The 23,738-nt window shown below is 48.4% G+C and overlaps 1 protein-coding gene across 4 annotated transcripts; it reads right to left on the minus strand.

The window, feature by feature from the left end:
* Window positions 1-23,738, minus strand: LMAN2L (lectin, mannose binding 2 like). Of its 4 annotated transcripts, XM_033100916.1 has the most exons (9): window positions 23,500-23,718; window positions 22,207-22,325; window positions 19,285-19,402; window positions 18,425-18,507; window positions 5,887-5,919; window positions 4,694-4,855; window positions 4,494-4,608; window positions 1,734-1,853; window positions 1-1,394 (listed from the first exon to the last, which is right to left on the minus strand). In XM_033100916.1, exons 1-9 carry the CDS (start codon window positions 23,684-23,686, stop codon window positions 1,252-1,254), a joined length of 1,080 nt encoding a protein of 359 aa, XP_032956807.1. In that variant the 5' UTR covers window positions 23,687-23,718; the 3' UTR covers window positions 1-1,251. The 4 variants fall into 4 exon arrangements, with proteins under 4 accessions (XP_032956807.1, XP_032956809.1, XP_032956808.1 ...); XM_033100918.1 differs by lacking the exon at window positions 18,425-18,507 and having other exon boundaries at window positions 23,500-23,738; XM_033100917.1 differs by lacking the exon at window positions 5,887-5,919 and having other exon boundaries at window positions 23,500-23,732.

Here is a 23,738-nt window from a genome sequence, read left to right on the forward strand (position 1 = left end):
TTGGTTTCCATCAGTCATTTACAAATCTCCCTCAGGCTACACAAGCGCTTGGCGGGGGAGCTCAGAGCAGGCCCTCAGGGAGACTCTGGCCCCCTGCCGGTTTCATCACGGGGCAGCCAGGTGAGCAGCATGGACCCCTTGTCAAGTAAGGCAGTGGCATAAGGGCGGGCCTGGAGGGTGACACGCAGGCCCCGGTGCTCAGTGACAACAGTCTCTCCCAGTCACGGGACCACGGTCTATCGCCCCCGACGAGTGACCTGAGAACAGCAGCTCTCTTATCCATTAGGAAGAGAAGCCAGATCTCCTCCCGGGCAGTGCCCAGACCGAGGCTGGAAGAAAGCGTCCTTGCATTTTGAACACTCAACGCAGGATTCCAAAGACCATGACAGACACAAAACATGCAGCTAAGGGATTCCAGATGATCCAGAAACGTCTCCATGTGGTCAGATCACACAGCAAACGTTGCTTTCTGGGTCAAGACCTGGCCAGTGTCACAGTTAATCCCACGGCCTCCATGAAATCTTCCAAGCTTCTTAACTTGCACACCAGCTTCCAGCCAAACGTGACTGAGGGCGTAAAGGGACCTTACTGGGAAGGTCACGAACACGCCAACAGAACCTAGAAGCACGCTGACAGACAAAGGCTCGCACAGGGAGCCAGAGCAGCCAGCCCTTTCCTCTGGCCACGCAGTGAGGGCCAGGGAAACCGCCTGTTCTGTAGCCCCGACAGGCAGCCATCGGCTGTCTTCTCCAGCTGAGCCTGGACTTGGAAGGACATTGAACAGAGGGGAGGAGGTGAGGCGGGAAGAGTTTCCATCCAGAGTGCCAAGGAGAGCTCCTCAGGTGGACAGAGGCTCAAAGAGCAAACTCCAATGACTGGATGGCGGGAAGGTGTGAGGAGTTTTCCATTCTCTGCAGATTTCAATGTGAAGCATGAGGGTCCCGAGTCCAACGCCAAGGCAGCCGCCTCTGAAGTTCTGTTCTATGATCTGGGCGTCGTGACAGCAGAGACTGCCTCAGGGAAAGGCACATCACCGCCACGTGGCCCTGGGTGGGTGTGCGTCCTGAACCAGAGCCAGAGGGGCCCACGGGTGACCACGGGAACGCAGTGTCCTTGCATTCAAAGCTCCAGTGACAACAGAGCCCCTGACCAGAGGCTGGAGACTGGAGGAGACTGCCGGGCTGCGCGCAGGCCAGCACCTGCCCCTCCCACACCCCATGGTGACAGCCACAGAGGTGGCGGCAGGAGGGCTCAGTAGAAACGCTTCCGGCTCTTTTCCTGCCACTTGTTATAGAGTATGATCCCAATGACAATGGCAAATACGGAAAACACCAGAGAGAAGAAGACGATGAGGAAGAGGGCCAGGCCACTCAGGGGTGCCAGAGGGGCTGTCACTGAGGGAGCGAGAGAGGAGCAAGTCAGCATCAGGGATCCAGCCTGCTGGGAAAGACCACCCAACAAGCTCTCCCCAATTCTGCCGCCCATTTCCGGGGACAGAGCCCGGACTCTCTCTTTCCAGATGCCTCAGTCTGAACACAAAGCAGCCTCCTCCTGCTCATCTGTACCCTGGAGACAAGTGACAAGCAGGTGCCAGTGCTCCGTATTCCTCAGGGGGAGGACACAGAGGAGGTGGCCCTGAGAGCCGTGGGCGCAGGTTACCTCAGAACCCCCACATGGCTGCCCCTCCCCCACTGTGGGCCAGTCCCCAGGGTCCCCTGGGTCCCTGTGCTCACTCTCAGGCAGCTTCATGTTGTCCACCGAGGGCAAGAACACGTCTCGATGCAGCTTCTCCTCTTCTGGGGTCCTATCCACTGTCAGCTCGAACAGTTTCAGGGAGATGATGTCATGGTTGTCTACAGGAAGAAGAACAAGAATCGCTCAAGCCCCCAGGAAAGACAGATCTGAGAGTATCTCGGGTCAAGCTTCTGCTTCACAGCTGACTAGCAGTGACCTTGAAAAAATACCTGAGACCTCTCTGTTTTCTCATCTAAAAATAAGAATAGGGGTGGGGAATAGTCTATACTATTCTGTACTTAAAGTTTTTATCAACAAGCATGCATCACCAACATCACCTAAAATTGAGAGACAATACCAGGGTGAACCCCACATGATGTATAGACCTTCTAGCAGTGAGAGGAGAGCCAGCAGCATGCAATTTCCACTCAGTGGGAAGGACACACATGGGCGAGAGGGGAAAGGGCCTCACGGGGCTGCCTGATGGCCCCGCACGGGCACGGCTACGCCATGGGACACATTCCCCTTCTGGACAGGGCTTAATGCTTTGCAGCTCCGTGTAACTGGGAATCTCACCAGTAGTTACGAGAGAAAGGATCGAGGACTTCGGGACGCACTTTGTTCTCTTTTTGAAGTATCATCATAAACTCATCAATTAAACACATTTGATGTGTCCCAGTGTTCACCACACTGATGCCCAGCTCAATCCAGCGTGCTCCAGCAGGAGCCTGTTCAAGTAGGCTCTTGAGTTCTCTCACGTGAACCCAAAAGTTCTGGATATCTCCCTTGCTCTTCTGGGAAGTTCCCGCTGGAACCCTTCCTGCCTCAGACCTGCCATTTCTCCAAGAAGCCTAGTTCCTCTCAGTGGATACTGGTCTCCAGAGATCACAAACCTGAGTGCCGGGGGAGTTCTTGGCTACTCGGTTGGTTAAGGGGACTGGATTTCTTGCTGTTTCTATTACTAGGATGACATCCACACCTGCTTGGACTCAGAATTTTTAGCCAACCCCAGACAGTAGAATACTGGATTTGCCTTCCGTTAGAAAAACATTTCCACTGTCAGAACTGAGTTCAAACCATGGACAGGATACAAGGCCAGGCCCATGCATCTTACATGTGGGGCAGCAAAGGCTTGGGTGGCTGGGACGTGCCCCCAGTTTCTCAGATGTCCTCGACCAGCCACTGTGTAACAGTAGGAGGACATCAACAAGAAAGACCTCCAGAGTAAGACACAGTTTGCATTTAGGGGTATCTATGGGCAGAGGTCACAGAATTGCTAACCAGGTATTACCACCAACAACCAGAGCAAAGAACTCCTTTGGATGAACAAAAAATGACTGTATTCTCTTTGGCAACATCTAACAGTTCCCACAACAAATCCCATCTAACAAATTCCCACTGAAAAGCACATTGAGAGGTTAACTGATAGGGTCCAGAAACCTGTAGGCTCCGAAGAAAACTCGCAGCAGACTCGGATACATCTTTCACCTTGAGTCACATAAACGGGGTTACGTAGCAGACCTAAGGCTGCCTCCTGTCCCTGAGCCGCGGGGGTGTCCCACAGCGTCAGCCCGCATGCACAGTATTCAGAACCCAGCTGCCAAAAGCCAAGCCCTTACGGGACACAAGCAGAACAACAGGCAGAGCGGGATAGGGAGCAGCGCCGCGAGGGGAGCTTCCTACATCTGGACTGTGGCAGTGATGACATAGGTGTGAGTATTTGTCACAACTCTTCACACTATGTATTTCTGTTGTATGGAAAACACACCCCAATAAAGGTGATTTTTTAAAAAATTAGTTGCCAGGATTTAAAAAATCAGATTTCATTTTTAAAATCGAAGATTCCCAGCTTCTGTTGAAACACTAGAAGACATGGCCTCACTGAGCCGAGTTTTTCTTAGCTGGAACTGAGTGGTTATTGCTCACTTCAGTGGGTGTTTGCCTTTCCTTTTTGCCACTAGAAAATACTATTTCATATTGGCTTTATTCCTAATAAATTATGTCAAAAGCTCCGGTTCTTTACCTCTTCTCAAACAACGTGTGATGGGGCTAAAGCCAAGGGGGAGAACAAGCAGCAAGAGAAGCCCCACAGCAACGAGGAGGAAGAAAGCCCCACGGAGCCAGCGAAGCAAAAGCAGCAGGTGCCATTAGTGCCACATCATCACAGCGGGTGAGAGCTTCAGAGTGACGGGCCAGCGGGCCAGCCGGGCTGCACAGAGGACAGGACGCAGATGAGGACCCAGAAGGGTACCGCCCACAAGGAGTGCTAACAGCGCAGCAGACACAGGCCCAGAGAAGCACGCACAGCACAGAAGCGGGTGGCTGGAAATGAGCACCTGAAAACACGACAGCCAAAAGCCTGAGCCAAAAGGAGGGTCTGGGGGTTGGTCAGAAGAGGGATGGCAGAGTCAAGGGGATGCCTTGTTAAGAGAAGAGGAACTGAGCACGTCAGGAGGGTAGAAAGGCGGCCCCAGAGACGGGAAAGTGTGGAACTCTAAACCCAGGCTGGAGCGGGCTCCGTGAAGAGGCAGACACGGCTGTCCCTTGGCACCGACGTCTCCTGGGACAGCTGTCTGAGGACAGCTGAGGCCTGGGGTTGTAGGATCTGGGAACCCAAGTGCAGGAACACAAGCACTCCCAGGAAACCTGCTTCCCAGAGCTCCGCCTGCCTGGCTCTCCCTGAGAAGCCTCACTGAGGCCTGGCTACCGAGATGTGACCTTGGTCAGGGCGCACAGGGCGTGCACACAGGTGGCAGTACCTGAGAGGTCTCCAGTGAGGGAGGAGGTGCCAAAGTAGTAGCCACGGGGCAGGCGGACCCCGGGCACCTCGATGCAGTCCCTCCACTCGTGCTTGCCATCAATGTCCATCATTACCTGGAATAGAAAAAGAGGTCAGGGCAGGCCACGGAGCAGAAGCCAGACAAGCCACGCTGCCAGCTGGTCCAGCACAGGGACTTACCGTCAAATGCCTCTTCACATAGCGGATCACAAGGAAGGTGTCATAATGGAGGTTGCGGACGATGGCCGTACAGCCGCCTAGCTCTGTGGGCCGTCCATCTCGCTCATGATCATAGCTGAGGGAGCCATTGTTCACCATGGCTGAGATGTAGGGGAACACCCGCTGGGAAAGCAGACGACAGTAAGGGAGTACTCAGCAACGCAAACAGCAACAGGAGCTGTGCACATACAAGCCGAGCCCCTTTGTGACCACACGACCCTCGGCCTCACCGCCGACAGCCCCCGAGAACCCACATTTTGATGGTCACTCAGGAGATATGGCCCAGGAAGCAACCGAACTCCGTCCCTGCCTTCAGGAATACTCCTTGCACAGACTCGGGTGGGTCTGAAATGGCCCCTGTAAGCCGCGGTGTCTGACTCGAACCCTCCCAGAGACTACCAGGCACTGATACTCTGCCCAAGACTAATGCTCTTCTGTTTATGCATATACACCTATCTATATCTATCAACTGCCATGTAAACTTCTTAGAGAAAAAGATCATTTATCACGCGCTTTGCATGTCTCCACCTCAGCTCCATCCCCACCCCACCCCCTACCCGTGAGAATACCTACACACAGCAGGTATTCTGAAAATACCTGTTTGATCAGGGAAATTTTTCCCTTCAGGATAGTTCCTTTCAAATGGTAAAACCCTCCCACGTGATGCTCACTGGACTGGGACTCAGAGAACTGCCAGAACCGATCTCCAGCTGTGATGCCTGTTCTCAGTCAAAAGACCTTCCGGCCCACTAAGCTTCAGCCACACACAGCTTCTCCCAATCTAACACTCAGGGCGAGTTTCCCCCGCTGCAAGTCTGCTCAGATCCCACCCATTCCCCCACCTACTTCGGAGGCCCTCTCTCACCAGTAGAGTTCAGGAGCAAACTCTTCCCTAGGAGCGATGAGCTAACCATCCCAGAGCGAGCCGGGTGCCGGGCAGTGCAGATGAGAGGGGAGGAGACATGAGACATGCCACTTCCTTGGTGAGTTCCTCACCACCCTCAACAGTCAACATGCAAGGTGAAGACGTACTCATAATCAGAACCGCGTGACGCTCAAGACAACAGCCACATGGACGCTAAACAGGAGTGAATGCTGGATGGACACACAGGGAATAAGGGATGGTGGGGGGTGGGGTGTCAAGAACTGAGTACCTGGACTCCTGGAGAATATCGCCTCTTCTGGGCCTGAGAGGGTTCCAGCAGGTTATTATAAAAACAAGAGAGGGCACAGAAGACAGGAGACCAAGTCAGAAAGAAACAGCCAGGGAAGAGCTAAGACCAGTGGTGGTGGACGAGCCAAACAATCTCAATCCCCACAGAGGGGATTCAAGGCCTTATACCCCCAAATTACAGGCACAACTGTATGCACCGGCGGTCGTACATTTCCCGAGGAGAGGGTGTTAACTATCACTAGAGCCTCAGATGGGGCCACTGGGAAGACCTCTCCAAGGTCCTGAAGCTTGCAGAAGTTTTATGAAACATACAGAGACACACCATTCAAGCAGGCCCCACTGTGACTCTGAGAGTCAGGGGATATTCTGTAGACATCAAGTTTGTCTGTACCCAGACTGCAGTATTTCTGTAGCAAAGGGACCGGAGTGACAAATAGGTCTAAGTTCTTCCAATTTCAAGCGTCCTTTGCTGCCTAGGGTCTCAGGATATAGGTCTTGCCCAGAAGACAAAAAGCCCACCACCAGTTTAGAGGCTGTGAAGTTAACACTAATCCAAAGGGATCGTATACCCTCTAACTGAGCTTACGGACACATATTTCCAAATAGCTCATCACTCTAACCTGATATGTAGGCAAGGAAAATCTCCGTGGGAGTGCGGCAACATGACACTTAGAAAAATCATGAGGCTCAAGGGTAGTTGGCTTTGCTCCAGAAAACTGCTAGTTCTAGCAACAAGAGATACGCACACAGGCTCAGCTCAGCCCTGCCCTGCGGGAAGGGTGGGCCAGGGTGTAGGGCCCAGGGCACCCCTTCCTCTGATGCCTCATGAGCACCTACCACGGGCCAGGCACTGTTTCAGATGCTAGGGTTCCATGGGAAATAAGGCAGAGCTAACACCACAGTGGAAGGGACCAACGATAAGTAAACAAAATTTCACACCGTGATAAACACCATACTGAAAGTAAAAGAGAGGACACAGTAGAAACTGATGTTGGGGCCACGTGTGAGCTGGGAACCCACTAGTGAGAGGGGGATCCGCCGGCAGCATGGGGCGGCACATGTGTGGACCAGACGGGCGCCTGAAACTCTGTGAGTGACGGGGGGCTGGTGTGAGCTGAGGCAGGAGCCAGACCCCACCAGGTCCTGGAGGCCCCAGCAAGGAGTTCAGGGTGAGCCTCAGGGCAGCCCCCAGCTGCTCCCCTCCTCGGCTGCTGGTGGACTCTGTACAGGACTAGAGGAAGGTGTGAGGGAAACCCATGGGGGGTCAAACTGCCATAAAACTACTGTCACCTACTTGTCACCAACTGACATCTAGGACAAGGATCTGTGAGCAGATTACAAGCACTTTACAGAAATGTGCTTGACAAGGAAGCTCTCACTTCCATGAGCACTTAGCGAAAGGAGGGGGTTAAAATGCTGCGGGGCACTCTGATGATCCCGAGGCTGCTCTCCGGGGCCAGTGACCCCAGCACTCCTGGTCAGCAGGGTGACTCACAGGTCCCAAGAGTGCCTAGGACACACCCAGCCTCAGCCCAAGGCGCCTTCCTCCTCCCCAGGCTGGGGGGGCACCCAGTAACCGGTGAGCTGGGCCTCAGGACCGCCTTGGGGAGCTTTTCGGGGGCACATACATGTGCGTCCCTCAGTCAGAGTCTGACTCCGTGGGTCTAGAGTGGGCACAGGATCATTTTTTTAAAAGTACCACAAATTTAGGAAACCCCGTGCTAGACCCAGAGCCCACCGCCGGAAGCCGGAAGCCGGAAGCTGTCTACTTCAGCAACTCGTGACCTGGCCTCCAACTGCCCCTCGTATTATAGGAAGTCTTTAAATGAATCTTCTTTTTCCTGTCCAGCCAGGAGTTCGGGAAGTGTTTCTTGGGTAGCCACTCACTTCGCACAACCGCGATTTCCTTCTGTTGGAAGGCAGCCTACAGAACCGAAGACTCACTGACTCAGGCAACTGAGGCACTTTCATTCCGATTTCAAGAGTCACCAAAAATTAGGAACTCCTGCCTGCTGTGCAAATGGTTGTTGTCTGTAGGGTGGACAAATGTGTTCACATTTTGTACTACAAGGCCACTTAAAAAAAGAAAGACCCTGGGGCGGCCAGAAGGCTCAGTTGGTTAGAGCAAAAGCTCTTAACAACAGGGTTGCTGGTTCGATTCTCACACGGGCCAGTGAGCTGCGCCCTCCACAACTAGATTGAAGATAACGAGCTGCCTCTGAGCAGCTTTTGAACGGGTTTTGAACGGCTTTTTTAACGGCAATTGAAAGGTTGCCGTTTCAATTTTCCCATGGGATGGTGGGCTGCACCCTCTGCAACTAAGATTGAAAACGGCGACTGGGCTTGGAGCTGAGCTGCGCCCTCCACATCTAGGTTGAAGGACGACTGATGGGTCCTGGAAAAACACACTGTTCCACAATATTTGGCAATAAAAAAATTAAAAAAAAAAAAAAGGGAGACCCTGTACGTGATCACTGTACCCTCGGCATATCCCCGGTATACTGATTGAAAGGAGAGCCATGAACGTGCGGATTCGTGGATTGTAGGCTAACATTCCACAGGTCTGAGCACGGGAGCTGTGAACCACAGGCAGAAAAGAGCACGATGCCTGTCATCGGGGAGAGCCAGGTTCTTAGCGCAGTTACGCCATACCCGGCTACGTAACCCTGGGGGGAATTCTATTATTTTCTGAGATTCTATGTCATCACTGGAGTGGGGAGAACAACGCACAACTCACAGGGTAAATTATGGAGGTGAAATGAGACACGTAAAGCATTTAGTACAGTGGCCAGCATTCAGGAGGGAGTAAGTGTTCATTCGATCCATGACCAAATTAATGAATCTCGAGCTAGAAATAGTATTCACAGGTACTTGATAAAAGCACAAAGCCAAACATACACCTTTGAGAACAGAAATTCCCAGACCGCTGGCTTGTCGTGGACCAGTAAAATCTCTAAAAATATTTTGAGGATTACTAGGTTTGCCCTTTTGGGGTTTTTTTGACCTACTAAATATATTAAAACAATGACAGAACAACCATCTTTATAAGCATCATTTTTTTTTTTTTAAAGATTTTATTGGGGAAGGGGAACAGGACTTTATTGGGGAACAGTGTGTACTACTTCCAGGACTTTTTTCCAAGTCAAGTTGTTATCCTTTCAATCTTAGTTGTGGAGGGTGCCGTTCAGCTTCAAATTGTTGTCCTTTCAGTCTTAGTTGTGCAGGGCGCAGCTCAGCTCCAGGTCCACTTGCCGTTGCTAGTTGCAGGGGGCGCAGCCCACCATCCCTTGTGGGAGTCGAACCGGCAACCTTGTGGTTGAGAGGATGTGCTCCAACCAACTGAGCCATCCGGGAACTCAGCGGCAGCTCAGCTCAAGGTGCCGCATTCAATCTTAGTTGCAGGGGGCGGAGCCCACCATCCCTTGTGGGACTCGAGGAATTGAACTGGCAACCTTGTGGTTGAGAGCCCACTGGCCCATGTGGGAATCGAACCAGCAGCCTTCAGAGTTAGGAGCACAGAGCTCCAACCGCCTGAGCCACCGGGCCGACCCTTATAAGCATCATTTTTTAAAAGAACATTTTAACACCAAAAAAAAAATGAAAGAACTGTGTAATGTCATAATAAAATATTTGGCATTTATAAAAAGTCACCTCACTGTCCCTACTCCCAGACCAGTGAAACTCAGTCACCAACCAACACGAGCTCGTGAACACTGAACACCTGGCGGCCCTCTCATGCAGCTTTGCCATCTAAACCATCCTGCGCTGAGTAAGCCGGCTGAGCTTGCTCACTGGAATCCAGACCGGAAGAAAAGGAGGGTGGGAGGGGAGAGGACAGAGCCACCATGGCTACTGCCAAGATGTCTGCAAAATGGCCCTCATGTATGTCACTTAGTGGTAAGAAGAACAGCATTTTCTGAGCGCTTACTCTGAGCCAGGCACTGTACTCAGTACTGTACACGTATGTGTTCCTTTAATTTTCACAACCCATGTGATGTTAGTGTTAGTATCTGCATTTCACAGGTAAGGACACTTGTTTAAGAGCACACAGGTATTCAGTAGTGACACCAGGATATGAAACAGGTAGTCAGTCTGGAACCAGCCCTGCCTGGCTCGGTCACCATGCCACACTGCTCCCACATCTACCAATACGGAAGTATGCTTGGTATATGCCGTGAGATACAAAAACAACAACAAAAACCCAAAACAAAACTAGGTCTCTAAACAGTACATACCCTGAAACACAAAGAAGTGCGCGCGTGCATGCGCGCGCGCGCGCGCACACACACACACACACACTGAGGTAAAAGAAAAGGACAAAGTAAATGTAGTAAAACATTAACATCTGGGGAATCTGGGTAAAGAGCAGTCCAGAATTCTTTGCTATATTCTTACAACTTATCTGTAAGCCTGAAACTATATCAAAATTTAAAAACAAAAGATTAATCTGAATCTAGTATTTGCCATTTTTCAATTTTTCTATATATCTACAAAATTTAAAAATTAAAAGTTTAAAACAAAAGTCTGTTCATATGATGTAATGTTGTTTTTAAAAAGATGCTCGTACAGTTTTGCTTTTGTTTTCGGCCTTTCTGATTTTTCTCTCCTGGGCTTTTACATAAAGGAAGAACTAACAAACAAATGTCCCTTCCACAGCCTCTCCCTTTACGCCTCATTTGACCCTCCCCTTGGGTCACCAGTGGAACCTCACTGCCTCTTCCACACTTTGGAGCCTTACTAGGTTTGTCAGTCTCTGGTCCTACAGTAACCTTCAGCAGGATTCTGGGTACAGAGGTGACCGGTTAACTCGACAGTACCCGCTCCACACAGTCCGAGACCAGGGGCTTCTACCACACCACTGGCAGCATGAGGGGGCCCCCAAACTACTACTCATCTACGTCAGGGCTCTGTCCCCAAGTCTCAGAGGTCCTCGTCTGGAGGACACTTAAAAGGGGGCCCCCGCCGGCTGACTGACCGCCTGGGACATTTCCGCAGATGTGGACATGGTCATGAGCTCTTAAGTCCCTGGGATGATTTTCATCCCATTTATCTTAGTCGAGACTCCACTAGAACAAACACAAATAAGGTAATCTGAGGGCTTCAATAAAGAGTGCTCTGAAATCAGGAAACAAAACGTGAGGTCTGCCCAAACAACACACACGGAAGTCCACAGCCCATCTACCCAGATTACAAGGGCCAAGATTCAGAATACAGCCTAATGTCTCCACTTTACCGCAGCCCACCATTCTGATCGAACGTGAAAACTTCTCATTCATGAGGACCTTGTGTACAGTTCTACTTTGGGGAGTCCATGAACCTCCTAAAATTGCATGTAAAGTCCTCTGTGTACCTGCATCTTTCTGTGGGCCCACCACTTTCATCATATTCTCCAAAGGGTCAAAACCCAAAGGCAGGTTAGAACCGCCCCAAGGCTAAGTGTCCTCTGGAGCACTGGCTCCTGCTTTCTCCTTCTCTCCCTCTTTCACTCTCTCAGAAAGGAAACATTATCTTCCACTCACTTCCAGCACAAAAGCCATCCATTTCTACTCCCCTCGAAAACTAGCCCTCACCAGTGGAGCTATGCCTCAACATGTAGTCACTTCGGAGCCTGCCAACACCCCCCACACCTCCTCTCCTGAGGAGTCTCCTGGAAAACACTGCCTCACCTGGGACTGAAACAAAAACCCTAAATCACATCCATACTGGATGATAAGAGAATTTAAGTAGCTCCTTTAATTTAAGGAGCTCCTTTAATAATGGAAAGATTCTCTGCCAACAACAGAGACCAAGAGGGATCAGTGTCTTCATCAAGGGAATGTATTTTTAAACTGGGTAGCACAGTGTTGTTCATTTTGTTCCAGTTTCAAAGGAGGAAGAACAATCATCACATTGAAAAATATGGGGAGCCGCTGAAACTAGACTTCCACGCTGGCCTGCCCCAGCAAGAGCAGTGTGCTTTCTCCCCACTCTCCCGCCAGCTGTCTCATCTCCAGGGAGCGAGGCCCCACTGTCTCACTACGAAGACGAGGCCGAGGCTGCAAAGGGCTGCACTCCCGTGCTCTCCTGCCACAAGGCCTCATCACCATACTCTGATTTCTAGTGAAAAAATACACTCCTGCTCCAAAATTGATAAGAGTTCCCAGCAACTTTTCACCAACATTTGGGTTCTCGTGAGGAACTGACGACCATCAACTGATGACTTCATGTGTCAAAAGATGATCGGGTCGCGTTCTAATCCACAGTTTAACAAAATGGCAATACTAAGATATAATCCATACCACAAATTCACCTAAAGTCTATAATTCAATGCCTTTTAGGCTATTTGGCGAGTTAAAATTGTGATTACAATGAATTTTAAAACATTTTCATCCACCCCTAAGGAAACCCTGTACCCACTAACAGTCACTCTCCCCAGCCCCAGGCAACCACTCCTCCACGTCATCTCTACCGATTTGCCAAGTCACATATATGGGACCATACAATGCATGGTCTTTGGGGACTGGCTTCTTCCACTTAGCGTGTTTTCAAGGGCCATCCACGTTGGAGCACACATTAAGGCTTCACTTCTTTTTAATGCTGAGTGGTACTCCATCGTGTGGATATACCATATTTTGTTTATTCACTCATCAGGTGGATGGTCATTTGAGTTGTATCTGTGTTTTGGCTGTATGACTAATGCTACGAATATCCATGTACAAGTTTTTGCATAGACATGTTTTTATTTCTCTTGGATATACACCTAGGAGTAGAATTGCTGGATCATGCAAACTCTATGTTTAACCATTTGAAGGAACTGCCCACCTGTTTTCCAAAACAGCAGCCCTATTTCACGTTCCCACCAGCAGTGTGAGGGTTCCAGTTACTCCACATCCTCTCCAAAACTTGTTACCATCTGTCTTTTTCATTTTAGCCATAAAAGTGGGTGTGAAATGGCATCTCATTGTGGTTTTGACCTACTATGTACCTGATGGCTAATGATGTTGAGCCTCCTTTTGTTTATGGGCCATGTGTGTATCCTCTTTGAGGCGATACCTATTCAGATCCATTGGCCATTTTTTAAGTAGGTTGTCTTTTTCAATACTGAGTTGTAACTAGAATATATAAAGTCCCTTCTCAGACATATGATTTACATTTGTTTTCTCCTGTCTGTAGGTTTTCTTTTTCATTTTCTTGATGGTGTCCTTTGAAGCACAAAAGTTTTTAATTTTCATGAGGTCCAATTTATCTATTTTTTTCTTTTGTGGCTTTTATTTATTTATTTTCCAAAGATTTTATTGGGGAAGGGGAACAGGACTTTATCGGGGAACAGGACTTTATCGGGGAACAGTGTGTACTTCCAGGACTTTTTTCCAAGTCAAGTTGTTGTCCTTTCAGTCTTAGTTGTGGAGGGCTCAGCTCAGCTCCAGGTCCAGTTGCTGTTGCTAGTTGCAGAGGGCGCAGCCCACCATCCTTGACGGGAGTCGAGGAATCGAACCGGCAACCTTGTGGTTGAGAGGATGCGCTCCAACCAACTGAGCCATCCAGGAGCTCAGCGGCAGCTCAACTCAAGGTGCCATGTTCAATCTTAGTTGCAGGAGGCGCAGCCCACCATCCCTTGCAGGACTCAAGGAATCAAACTGGCAACCTTGTGGTTGAGAGCCCACTGGCCCATGTGGGAATCGAACTGGCAGCCTTTGGAGTTAGGAGCATGGAGCTCCAACCGCCTGAGCCACCGGGCCGGTCCCCTGTGGCTGTTATTTTTGATGTCCTATCTAAGAAACCATTGCCTAATCCAAGGTCATGAAAAATGAACCGTTTTCTTCTAAGAGTTTTATAGTTTTAGCTTTTACCTTTAGTTCTTTGATTTGAGTTAAAATTTTATATGGTGTGATGGGGACAACTTCATTATTCTGCCTGTGGATATCCAGCTGTGCCAGCACCATTTGTTGAAAAGATGGTTCTTTCCCCATTGAATTGTCTTGGCACCCTTATCAAAAATCAATTGCTCATAAATATGAGGATGTATTTATAGACTTTCAATTCTACTCCATTGATCCATATGTCTATCCTTATGCCAGTACCACACTGTTTTATTACTGCAGCTTTGTAGTACGTTATGAAATCAGAAAGTGTGAGTCCTCCAACTTTGCTCTTCTTTATCAAGGTTATTTGGCTATTCTGATTCTCTTGGAATTTTTATTGATTTTAGGATCAGCTTGTCAATTTCTACAAAGAAGCCAGCTAGGCCTTTGATAGATAGGGATTGCATCAAATCTGTAGATCAATGTGGAAGTATCACTATCTTAACAATACTAAATTTCTGATTCATGACATGGGATGTCTTTTCCTTTACTTAAGTCTTGTTTAATTTTTCAACAATATTTCATAGTTTTCAGAGTACAATTTTTTTGTTGTTAAATTTATTTCTAAGTAGTTTACTCTTTTTTGGTGATAGTATAAATGATTTCTTATTTTCATTTTCTAATTGTTCAATGCAAGCAATATAGAAATACAATTGATTTTTGTATGTTGATCTTGTATCCTGCAACTTTGCTCAATTCATTAGTTCTAATAATTTGTGGATTCTTTGGGATTTTTCTATACACAAGATCATGTCATCTGCAAATAGAAATAGTTTTACTTCTCCCTTTCCAATTTGGATGTCTTTTATTTTCTTGCCTAATTGCTCTGACTAGAAACTCCAGTACAATGTTGACTAGAAGTGGTGAGAGCAGACATCCTGGTCTTGTCCCTGATCTAAGGGGGAAAGCAGCCAGTCTTTTACAATTAAGTGTGATGTTAGCTGGGGGTTTTTCACAGATGCCCTTTATCAGGTTGAGGAAGTCCCTTTCCATTCCTCATTTGTTGCATGTTTTTGTTATCATAGAGAGGTATTAAATTTTGTCAAATACCTTTTCCACATCTACTGATACGATCATATGGTTTTTGTCCTTTATTCTATTCATGTGGTCTATCACATTACAGATATTAAACCAAATGTGAAGTCCTAGGATGAATACACTTGGTCATGGTATACAATCCTTCTTGTATGTTGCTGGATTTGGCTTGCTATTATTTTGTTGATGATTTTTATACCTATTCGTAAGAGATATTTATTAGTCTATCATTTTCTTGTATCAGGATATTACTGGCCTCAAAGAATGAGTTGGTTGTGTCCCTTCCTTTTATTTTTAGTAAGAGTTTGAGAGGAATTAGTATTAATTGTATTTTATATATTCGGTAAAATTTACCAGTGAAGCCATCTGGGTCTGGGCTTTCCCTTGTGAGTCATTTTTAATTACTAGTTCATTCTCTTATCAGATTTATCCACAGATTTATCCAAATTGTCTATTTCTTCAATTGTCATTTTAATAACCATTTATGATCTAGCAATCTCACTGTGACACAAGTAGTAAGTAGCCTGCACTCCCAAATACCGAAGCTCTTGACTTATCTAAACTGCAACTGCTGCATTGCTGGTGGGGTGACAATGTGACTTTGGACAGTGTGTCCTGATTTCAGAGCCAACCCTAAACTCAACGCGGATCCTGAACTCCCTCACCCCTTTTTAGATGCATTACTGGTTGCTAACGCTTTCCCGGTACTTCCTCATGGACAAACATGATAGGAAGTGAGTGGCCCTGGAAGGTCATGTGCGCTCTGGTGACAAGGACACAGAAACCAGAGAAACGCCTGCACTGCAGCACCTTAAGGGACCTGATGACTCCTCCACGCCCCTCCCGCCAGCTCCCTCCTCCTGGTCCAGCACAACTTCTACACGTGACATTTGCAAGTTTTCAAAAGGTCCCGTATTTGTCACCCTTTCCTTATGTGCTCCACACATTAAAGCAAAATAATGAGGTTGCAACCTCAAGTCAAACCCACTCCTGCGTGTCACTGACAAGTTTTTTAACCTCTCTGGACCTCAATTTCTTACTCATAATGTGGGGATGATATCTACCCCAAAGGGATGTTAGAATACATCCGTAATACGTGTAAAAGTGCTTGAACAAAGGCTTGCACCTTTATATATCATGTCAAAGTAAACCATGCCGCTAACAAGACACACCTGATGTTCGCCTCTAAGATTGTTCCAGGTGGTGGGGAGGCAGGAAGGAGGACACCTTCTACACCCTCTGTACTGAGCAGCTCTGAAGAATGGCAACTGCACAAGAGATCACATGAGAATAAAGAATGTGTCCACATTCAAGGAAATCCACCCGGCAAAAGAAAGCAATGGGTGGCAGGTGACAGAGCATCATCATTAAACGCACGGCCTCCAGAATCAGGTGGCCTGTTTTCAAAATCTGGCTCCACCTTTATTGGCTGTCACCTTGAATGAGACGCTTATCTTCTCTAAGCTTCTGTTTACTCATTGGCAAAATGGGAAAAATAATACTGACTATAAGGAGACTTGATGAGGATGAAGACGATATTTGTAAAATGCCTGGCACATAATGGCCAACTAATAAACAGAAACTCCTTTGATTAGGTTTTTTAAAATTTCATTTTAATTAAAAATTTTGTTTAATAGATAAACAAATAATAAGGTAACAATGACTTTGGTCCAGGGGTTCTCAATCCTGGCTATCCACGTGACTCACCTGGAAAGCTTTGAAAAAGTAAGGTTGCCTAGACTGCACCAAAGACAAACAGAATCAGTTTCTCTGAGGTTGGGCCTGGACATCAGTATTTTCCAAAACTTTCCAGGTAACTCCAACGTGTAGCTGGGAGTGAGAACCATAACTCCCAGCCAGATGAGAAGTCCTGACTTTTACCATGTGAAACTAATTGTTCTGATTGACAGCTACTCTCCTTAAAAACACTCTCATCAGATCTGCCCTCTCAAATCAGAATTACTGCTATCTGATGGTGGAATGGAAGCTAAGACAGTCTGAACAGTTCCCGTGTGGTAGAAACAGAGAGCCAGGTTTAAACTCCAGTCAAGCCCCGAAGCCCAGACCTCTCATTCAGATGCTTTCTAACTACCACCATCTCCTCGGCAGGACTGCAAACCCAGTCATGACACGCCCCTCATTAAAATCCTTCAGCTCACGGACCCCCTTAGAACGCAGCCTCAGTTCCTTAACGGGAACACCACCCTTCACAACCTGGCCCCACAGGGCGCACAGTGGGGGTGGCTCACACCCACGCAGACTGCTCCAGGGTTGGTCTAAATAGCCAAACCACCTGCCACCCAAGACACTGCTCACCGTCAGAGGCCAGTTAACGTGCCCAGGAGAGAGCAGTATTAACACTAGAGAATGCGATGGGAATTGTGCAACGTGGCAAGACTGCTGGCCTGTTTCTCTTTCTAGCCTCATCTCTCTCTGTCCTCACTCACTGTCCCTTCTCTCACTTTATCACCTTAACACATGCTTTTCCCTCCATATGAAACACTGGTTCCTCATTCTGCAGACTTCGATGGAAATGTCACTTCTGGGAAAAAGCCGACCCCACCTGCTACCGCGGCCACATCATCCTACCCCAGGTTCAATGCAGCTGCTCCGTCTTCCTATTGCACCCCTTCATTCCCCATTCCCCCACCCGCATGCGCACTCATCAGTGCTACTGCCTGCAAGGATCACTGACTCCCAGGGCCTGGCCCCACACAGGGCCTGATGGACAGTGGGGTGAAGAGGGGCCCAGAAGCAACTCCGTATCTGGCCCAAAGGTTATTCCCGACTCAGGTCTCACTTTCCATCTTCAACATGTGAACGTTGTGCGAAATGTTAAAAACTGTTGAATGTGGGGGTTGCATATACAGTGATCTGTTCTTTCAATTTTTTAATAAGTTTGAAATTTTTCATAAACTTTTGGGGTAAAACTAAAGTGAATTCTACCTCCATTCCTAACCCTGCCTTTCTTGCTAAATATTATTTAGCTACAGGATACCCAGCAACAACCCATCATAACCATTTTCCCACCATCTGATGGCAGGACCAACCTGTTGCTAGCATAAGAAAGTACTGAAGAACCCTAAGGGTCAGCAAAAAAAAGCAAGACGCTTCTGACGACAGCCAGACACCAGGTTCCCACAAAATGCTGAGTAATGGTGGAAACTCATTTCCTCTGAGGCCTTTCCTACAGGAGACGAGAAGTGTTGTCGGGTCTGGGCAGAGCAGAAGGAAGAGGATGCCAGGCCGGGCGAGCCAGCTCAAGGGACAGCACAGCAGTGATGTACTAAGTCACGCGGGCTGAGTGACACAAGTTAGCTTGCTCTGGCGCGGGCCTGGTAACCGAGTCACCAACCCGCCGAGCTTGTGCTCTCCCAGCAGCCACCTGGTACACAAGACAGAACGCCGTTCACACTAAAGAGAAAGCCCCCATCCAGACAGCCATTCCCCAAAGTGGACACCACACACAGTTCTCTCTAGAAAAGCTCCTGACAGAGACAGTCACTTCTGAAGTGCAATAGACTAAGGAAGTGGAAGCGAACCCCTCACTTCCTGTCCCCTCTGCTCCCGCCTGAACAGGGCTTCTGAGGCAGACAATGGGACTTCTGGGTGGCTGCCCTACGCTCTGACACTTGCCATTACCTCTTGCTGCTTCTCCTCATTGGGGTAGGTGTCTACAAATACTCCCAGCCCCACAAATTTGTCCATGTTTCCAAACACAGGCCCTAGAGAGAGAGAACAGATGATGAACAATGAAATAAAGCCAAGAGTTGGGAAAGAAATAATACATCACTACGATGGAGAAAAAGGGACATTCAAATGACTGCTGGGCCTCAGTTAAGACAAGAAAGCATGTTGCAGCACCTGGCAACGTACGTGGCCTGGCACAAGCACAGATGAGTAACTGGAGCTGTCACTGACGGCAGGAAAGACGGAAGGCCACGGCAACCTGGCTTAGCACCGCAGCTGCTTCTGACCCCAGCTGGTTGCTAAGGCGTCCCTAAAGAATTCTGCCTCACAAATACTTGGTGATGACCATTCCCCTGAGAGAGAGCTGAATTCCCAAGTTCAACTTCTTGTTGCAAAATAGATCGGGTTGAATCACATGGAGTTTGAATTTGCTTGGAGCAATGGCTCCTGCACAACGGGACAAACAGACCCCTCGTCTCCTGACTTAGGAGTACTGAGATCGGCCCGTGTGTGTGCCCAGGAGGAGGTGTCAGTGTTTGAGACAGCCAGTGCTCTTACCCAGGTGACAGGCCGAGTGTGTACAGGGAAACCAGAAGGGACTAATAAGCAGGAAATCACCCAGGATGAGTCAAGTTCAGCTGCTTGTTAGGACTCAGACCCCAATGTAGAGACTAGACAGCCAGCCTTCATCCACAAACATCAAGGGAGAGGGAAAACTGCTGGCACTATGGAGATGTGCCCTCCCCAAAAAGAGGGCACACGAGAAAGCAGGTCGGTCACACCTCACACAGGAGTAGCCAGGGCCCCAGTACCTGACTGCATCCGATCCTTTGTGTACCAGATTGCCAAGCCGTCCCCGTGCAGATTCTTCTTCCCTTGTCCATGGATTCGGAAGTGCACCTGCAGTTCCCAGTCTCTCAGGAAACACGGCTAAAGAGAAGAGACATTGGGCTCAACGAGGAGCATGAGATGCGGAACCCCTCAAGCCCTCACCAGCATTCTACAGACTTGGGAGACACAAATGCAGGTACCGTGAGGCTAAGGGTTAAACCTGAAGTCTCAGGCTTGCTACGTGCTTGTCATAAAATTAAACAGATTGAACCATTCAACTACATATATGAGATTTAATAAGGAAAGGTGAATAAACCTCCCTGTTATCTTCACCATCTTCCCAGACAAACTGGATAGTACTCTGAAGTTGGAAAAGACATGAGAACGCCGCGTGAGGCCACTGGCATGCTGCAGCCAGCAGAGCAGCCGATAGTGTAAGTATGGGCGGCTGAACTAACTCATCTGCCACGTACGATCGCCCCTCTGAAAGAAAGACTCTAAAAGGCTGGGGTTTAAAGAAAGGTCAAAGCTTCATTCATTGCGAAAGAATAAGAAAAACTAACTTACTATGCAAAAGTTCCCGGGGATAATTAGCAGAAGCTATACACAATTCTAATTAGACTTGGCCCTACGCCAAGCTGATGGGTAAGCCAGAGTTCCCGTGAGAAGGGGTAAGTTACAGTCCCCCTAACGCTCACGCCCGTGGCCAGGAAGCATAAATGCACCAACTAAGAACACCACCACCCCCCCACCACAGGGACAGCCTCCAGTGGGAAGACACTAAGGAGGGGGTACAAATCAGACTCCTGTTTCTTTTTGGAACTGTGTGTCAAACCTTGGGGAAATGGAGAAGGTAAGCGGATGGTTAAGTGCACTAAAGAGTCGAATGCTTTCAAGTAGAAACCAGAGTGGGTATTTGGTTTAGAGAGGCTCCTGGTTGAAGTTCACTGTGAAGAAAGAGGGGAAGGAGCAGAGGACAGACCAACAGGGTTCAGCTAAAGGCTCTCCAAACATATTGTTCTGGCTCTCAAGCAACACACTGCTAAGATCATTTTCAGTTTTCAGTTTAATTTCTAGGAAATCTTCCAAAAGTGTTAGTATTAGGGGTACACAGCCCAAATGAAAGGGGTGTTGACACCTCTGAGATCTCCCTACTCTGATGGACCCAGTCCCTGTGTTGTCATTCTGGTTTCTCATCTTTCCGCTGTTCCATTTCGATTTCAGGGCAAGAGTGAGATCAGTGGCAGGAAGCTGCTCCACAGCCAGTGGGTAGGCATGCCCCTGGGAGGAGGGCAGGCCAAAGAGCTTCATGCTGAGCCAAGGGGTGCCAGCCACTTATCCCTGGCCTCAGTGTCGCACAATGCTGTGCAGTTCAGCTCAGGACTATGTCTAACCATGTTAGACTCACCTAGAGGGCTTAAAAAAAAAAAATCCCAATGGCCAACATGCACCCCGTTCCAATTAAATCAGAATCTCTGGGGTGGGACTCAGGCATCAAGTCCAATGGACTTCAACCAAACTTGACAACCACAGCTCAACCAATGCATCGTATCCAAATGATTCAGAAACAACTCCAATCTCTCTCTGGTAGTCAGATGTCAAAAAATACAGGTAGCAGAGAATCTGAAATAAGGCAGATTCTAGATCCTAGACTAGAATTGCTGCTAAGACAGCTATGTAGAGATAGCTGGCAAGAAAGCAGCAAAGTATCGAGCCCTGTACATAATCATTTAATAGTCCAGAGACCTCTATCCATGAACTTTATACCAAATGCAGAACATAACAATGCATGTTTCTGTAACCATTTTAACTTCCCAAAGCTTCTTCGTGTCTATGTTCTTATCTTATTCTCACAACCCTGGTGGGCAACTAGAATAGTTATTATGAAGCGCATCTGACAGATGGAGAAACTGAAAACTAAGAGAGGTTAACTAACTGCCTAGGGCTCACAGTGGGGCTGTGATGCAGCTAGATCTGGAGCCCAGGTCTTTCAACTGGCGGCCCTTCGCTTCTTCTGCCAGAACACACGGCCCTGAACCCTGTCCAGGAATGGGCTCAGCACCACAACCTGGAGGAAGGGGCCAGCTTGTGCAAATGGCTCAGGTAGAAACTTCTTCCCTCCCTCTGTAACTTTAGAACTCACTGCACATAAAATGACCAGGGAGAAGGAATACTCCTCTTTTCTGAGGTTTACTCATCTATAACTAATGATAAAAACCATGGAAAAGTAAGTTCTTAGCTGATGAGAACCCAAGGGACAAGTATCAAAGGATGCCAAAGTCATTCCCAAAAGTAAAGTGGTGGTAAAAGATTTAGAAAGAGCCCTGGAAACCGAAAAGAAAGCATCGCCTTCCACTTGTGTAAGATCACAGTGCAGCCACGCGGGAACGCTGCACGCACTTCTCGCCGCCATACCTCAAGGAAGACAATGTAGCTAGAAAAGGTCCAGAGAAGGACAAACAAAATAACCAAGGGCTCAAAGTGGCTTTCACATGAAAATAGAACTTAAAATTAGACTGCAAAGTTAAAGAGCAAGCTGGGCTGAGGAGGGGCACTGGGGTGAAGTTTGGGACATGTTTAGAAGAGCAGTCTTCTACTTTACAAAGAAATTAAACATTGAGTTGTTAACCTCCGAGAAGTCACACAATCAGGTCAATCAGAAATTAAAGACATTTCAGAAAACAGAATCAAAAGGAATTATTTGCCATAATTAGAGAAATAGAGAGCATTTCCCTAAATAGCTGATTTCATTATGAAGGTCATCATAATTTCTGAAATGAAAACCCTTGAAATCCACAGAAGTCAGAATCCTGGGGAAAGACAGTAAAATTAAGTCACTATGCTCCTGGTGAACTTCTAAAGAACTTTTGGGTAACCAACAGAGGAGGGAGAAAGATTCTTACCACCCGGTTCCACAGGGCACCCTGTTTACTTTGCATATCTGGGGTAAGGCGGACATACTGGGTCATCACCATGGCGTTGCCCATCAAATTCCACAGTGAGGAACTTCCTGTGCCCACACCTGTGGGAAGGAAGTAGATCAGTTCATATTCTTTAACACCAACCCATTCAGAAAGCCACCTTAGGCTCTCCAGGAGCTGGAGTCATCATGTTTTTTTCTCTTTCATGTCACTCAATCTCCAACCTTCTGTCACTCATCAATCTTAAATCCTTACCGTCTTTACAGTTTCCTTTCACAAAACCCTTCTCAGGGGAAGACCCCAAAACACATCAGAAATATCACTTTATCCGTGCCAGAGTAACCATAGGTCAAATCCATTCTTCCGTTTTTATATGTGAGTAAATTTTAGCACCAAGAAAGAAAGAAATTCCCCAATTAAACCAAAAAACAGCTGGACTCTCAGGCCTCTGGGGCTTAATCACATCGTTTCTTTAAACAATCCAAGCGTGAACCTAATACCTCAGACTATAAGCCCCTAGAGAGTGAGAACTGGGTCTGTATGACCCACAGCATTAGCAGCAACCAGTTCGGAGGAGGCATTCCACGCACCTGCTAAGTGAATAAATGATCACCCTTAGCAGCAGTGTAAGCGTCCTCTTACTTAGAGGTCTTGTTTGTTTGCTGTCCCCTTACAGACACTCCAGTGGGGAAACAGAATTGTGTGAGTTATGCCATCTGCACTGATTTGGTCCTCTTTGTAGCCAATTATATAAATTTGTTGGTTGATAAGCTGTGCCTGGGGGCCTATGAACCCTAAACAGAGCAAAGCTACCAGGCTCCTGGACTGGAGAACAGGTGTTTTAACCGGCAACAGAATTTTATCTTCTTTCTCAATCGGGCCAAGCACATCCACAGCTCCATCCATCGGGAGACCAGCTCATTGCCAGTGGTCCTCCATCACCCGCCACCATTCGCAATTCCCTTCCGTCCCCACATTCTTCCTGTCCAACTCCGAGCCCCACTTCGTCCAGGGCAAGCGCTAGCGGCACCCAAGAGCCCTGCTTTGACCTGCTGGAAACTTCCAGAGCTAAGTGCGCGAGGAGGAAGGGTGGGGGAGACGCTGACCCCTGCCCCTCGGATCCGTGGCTCCCAAATGCGGAGGGAGTCCCGGTGGGCTCCCACCCACCGCTGGTGGTTCCCTGGGGCCACAAAGCTCGTCGCGCCCGCCTCTACCGAGGCGCTCAGGTCCCGAAGCCCTCCCCGAGCACGACCACCTTCGCTCCGGGCGCCTCACCCTGGTAGGGCTTCGATAGCGAGTGCTCCCGTTTCAAGTACTCGAACGTCTGACCCGCCCCGACTTGCCGTGGCCCCTGCCAAGATCCCAACAAAAAGAGAAGGAACAACATCCTGGACCCATCTTGAGCGGACAAAAACCACCGCCACCGTCGCCACCACCCCGAGGGTGCCAGAGTCGTCGCCATCTTTCCCACCGCCGTCCCTTCATCAAAAGCCCGCCCAGTCTTACAAGCCATT

Source organism: Rhinolophus ferrumequinum, assembly GCF_004115265.2.
Source record: "Rhinolophus ferrumequinum isolate MPI-CBG mRhiFer1 chromosome 13 unlocalized genomic scaffold, mRhiFer1_v1.p Super_scaffold_3, whole genome shotgun sequence".
NCBI lineage: Eukaryota > Metazoa > Chordata > Mammalia > Chiroptera > Rhinolophidae > Rhinolophus > Rhinolophus ferrumequinum.

Excerpts from the sequence above, each read along its gene's own strand:
- LMAN2L (XM_033100916.1), bottom strand. The coding sequence starts at position 23,686 with ATGGCGACGACTCTGGCACCCTCGGGGTGGTGGCGACGGTGGCGGTGG. Across the intron at positions 4,609-4,693 it reads ATGTGAAGAGGCATTTGACG|GTAATGATGGACATTGATGG; the intron begins GTAAGTCCCTGT and ends TTTCTATTCCAG. Across the intron at positions 1,854-4,493 it reads CCTCACTGGAGACCTCTCAG|ACAACCATGACATCATCTCC; the intron begins GTACTGCCACCT and ends TTCTTCCTGTAG.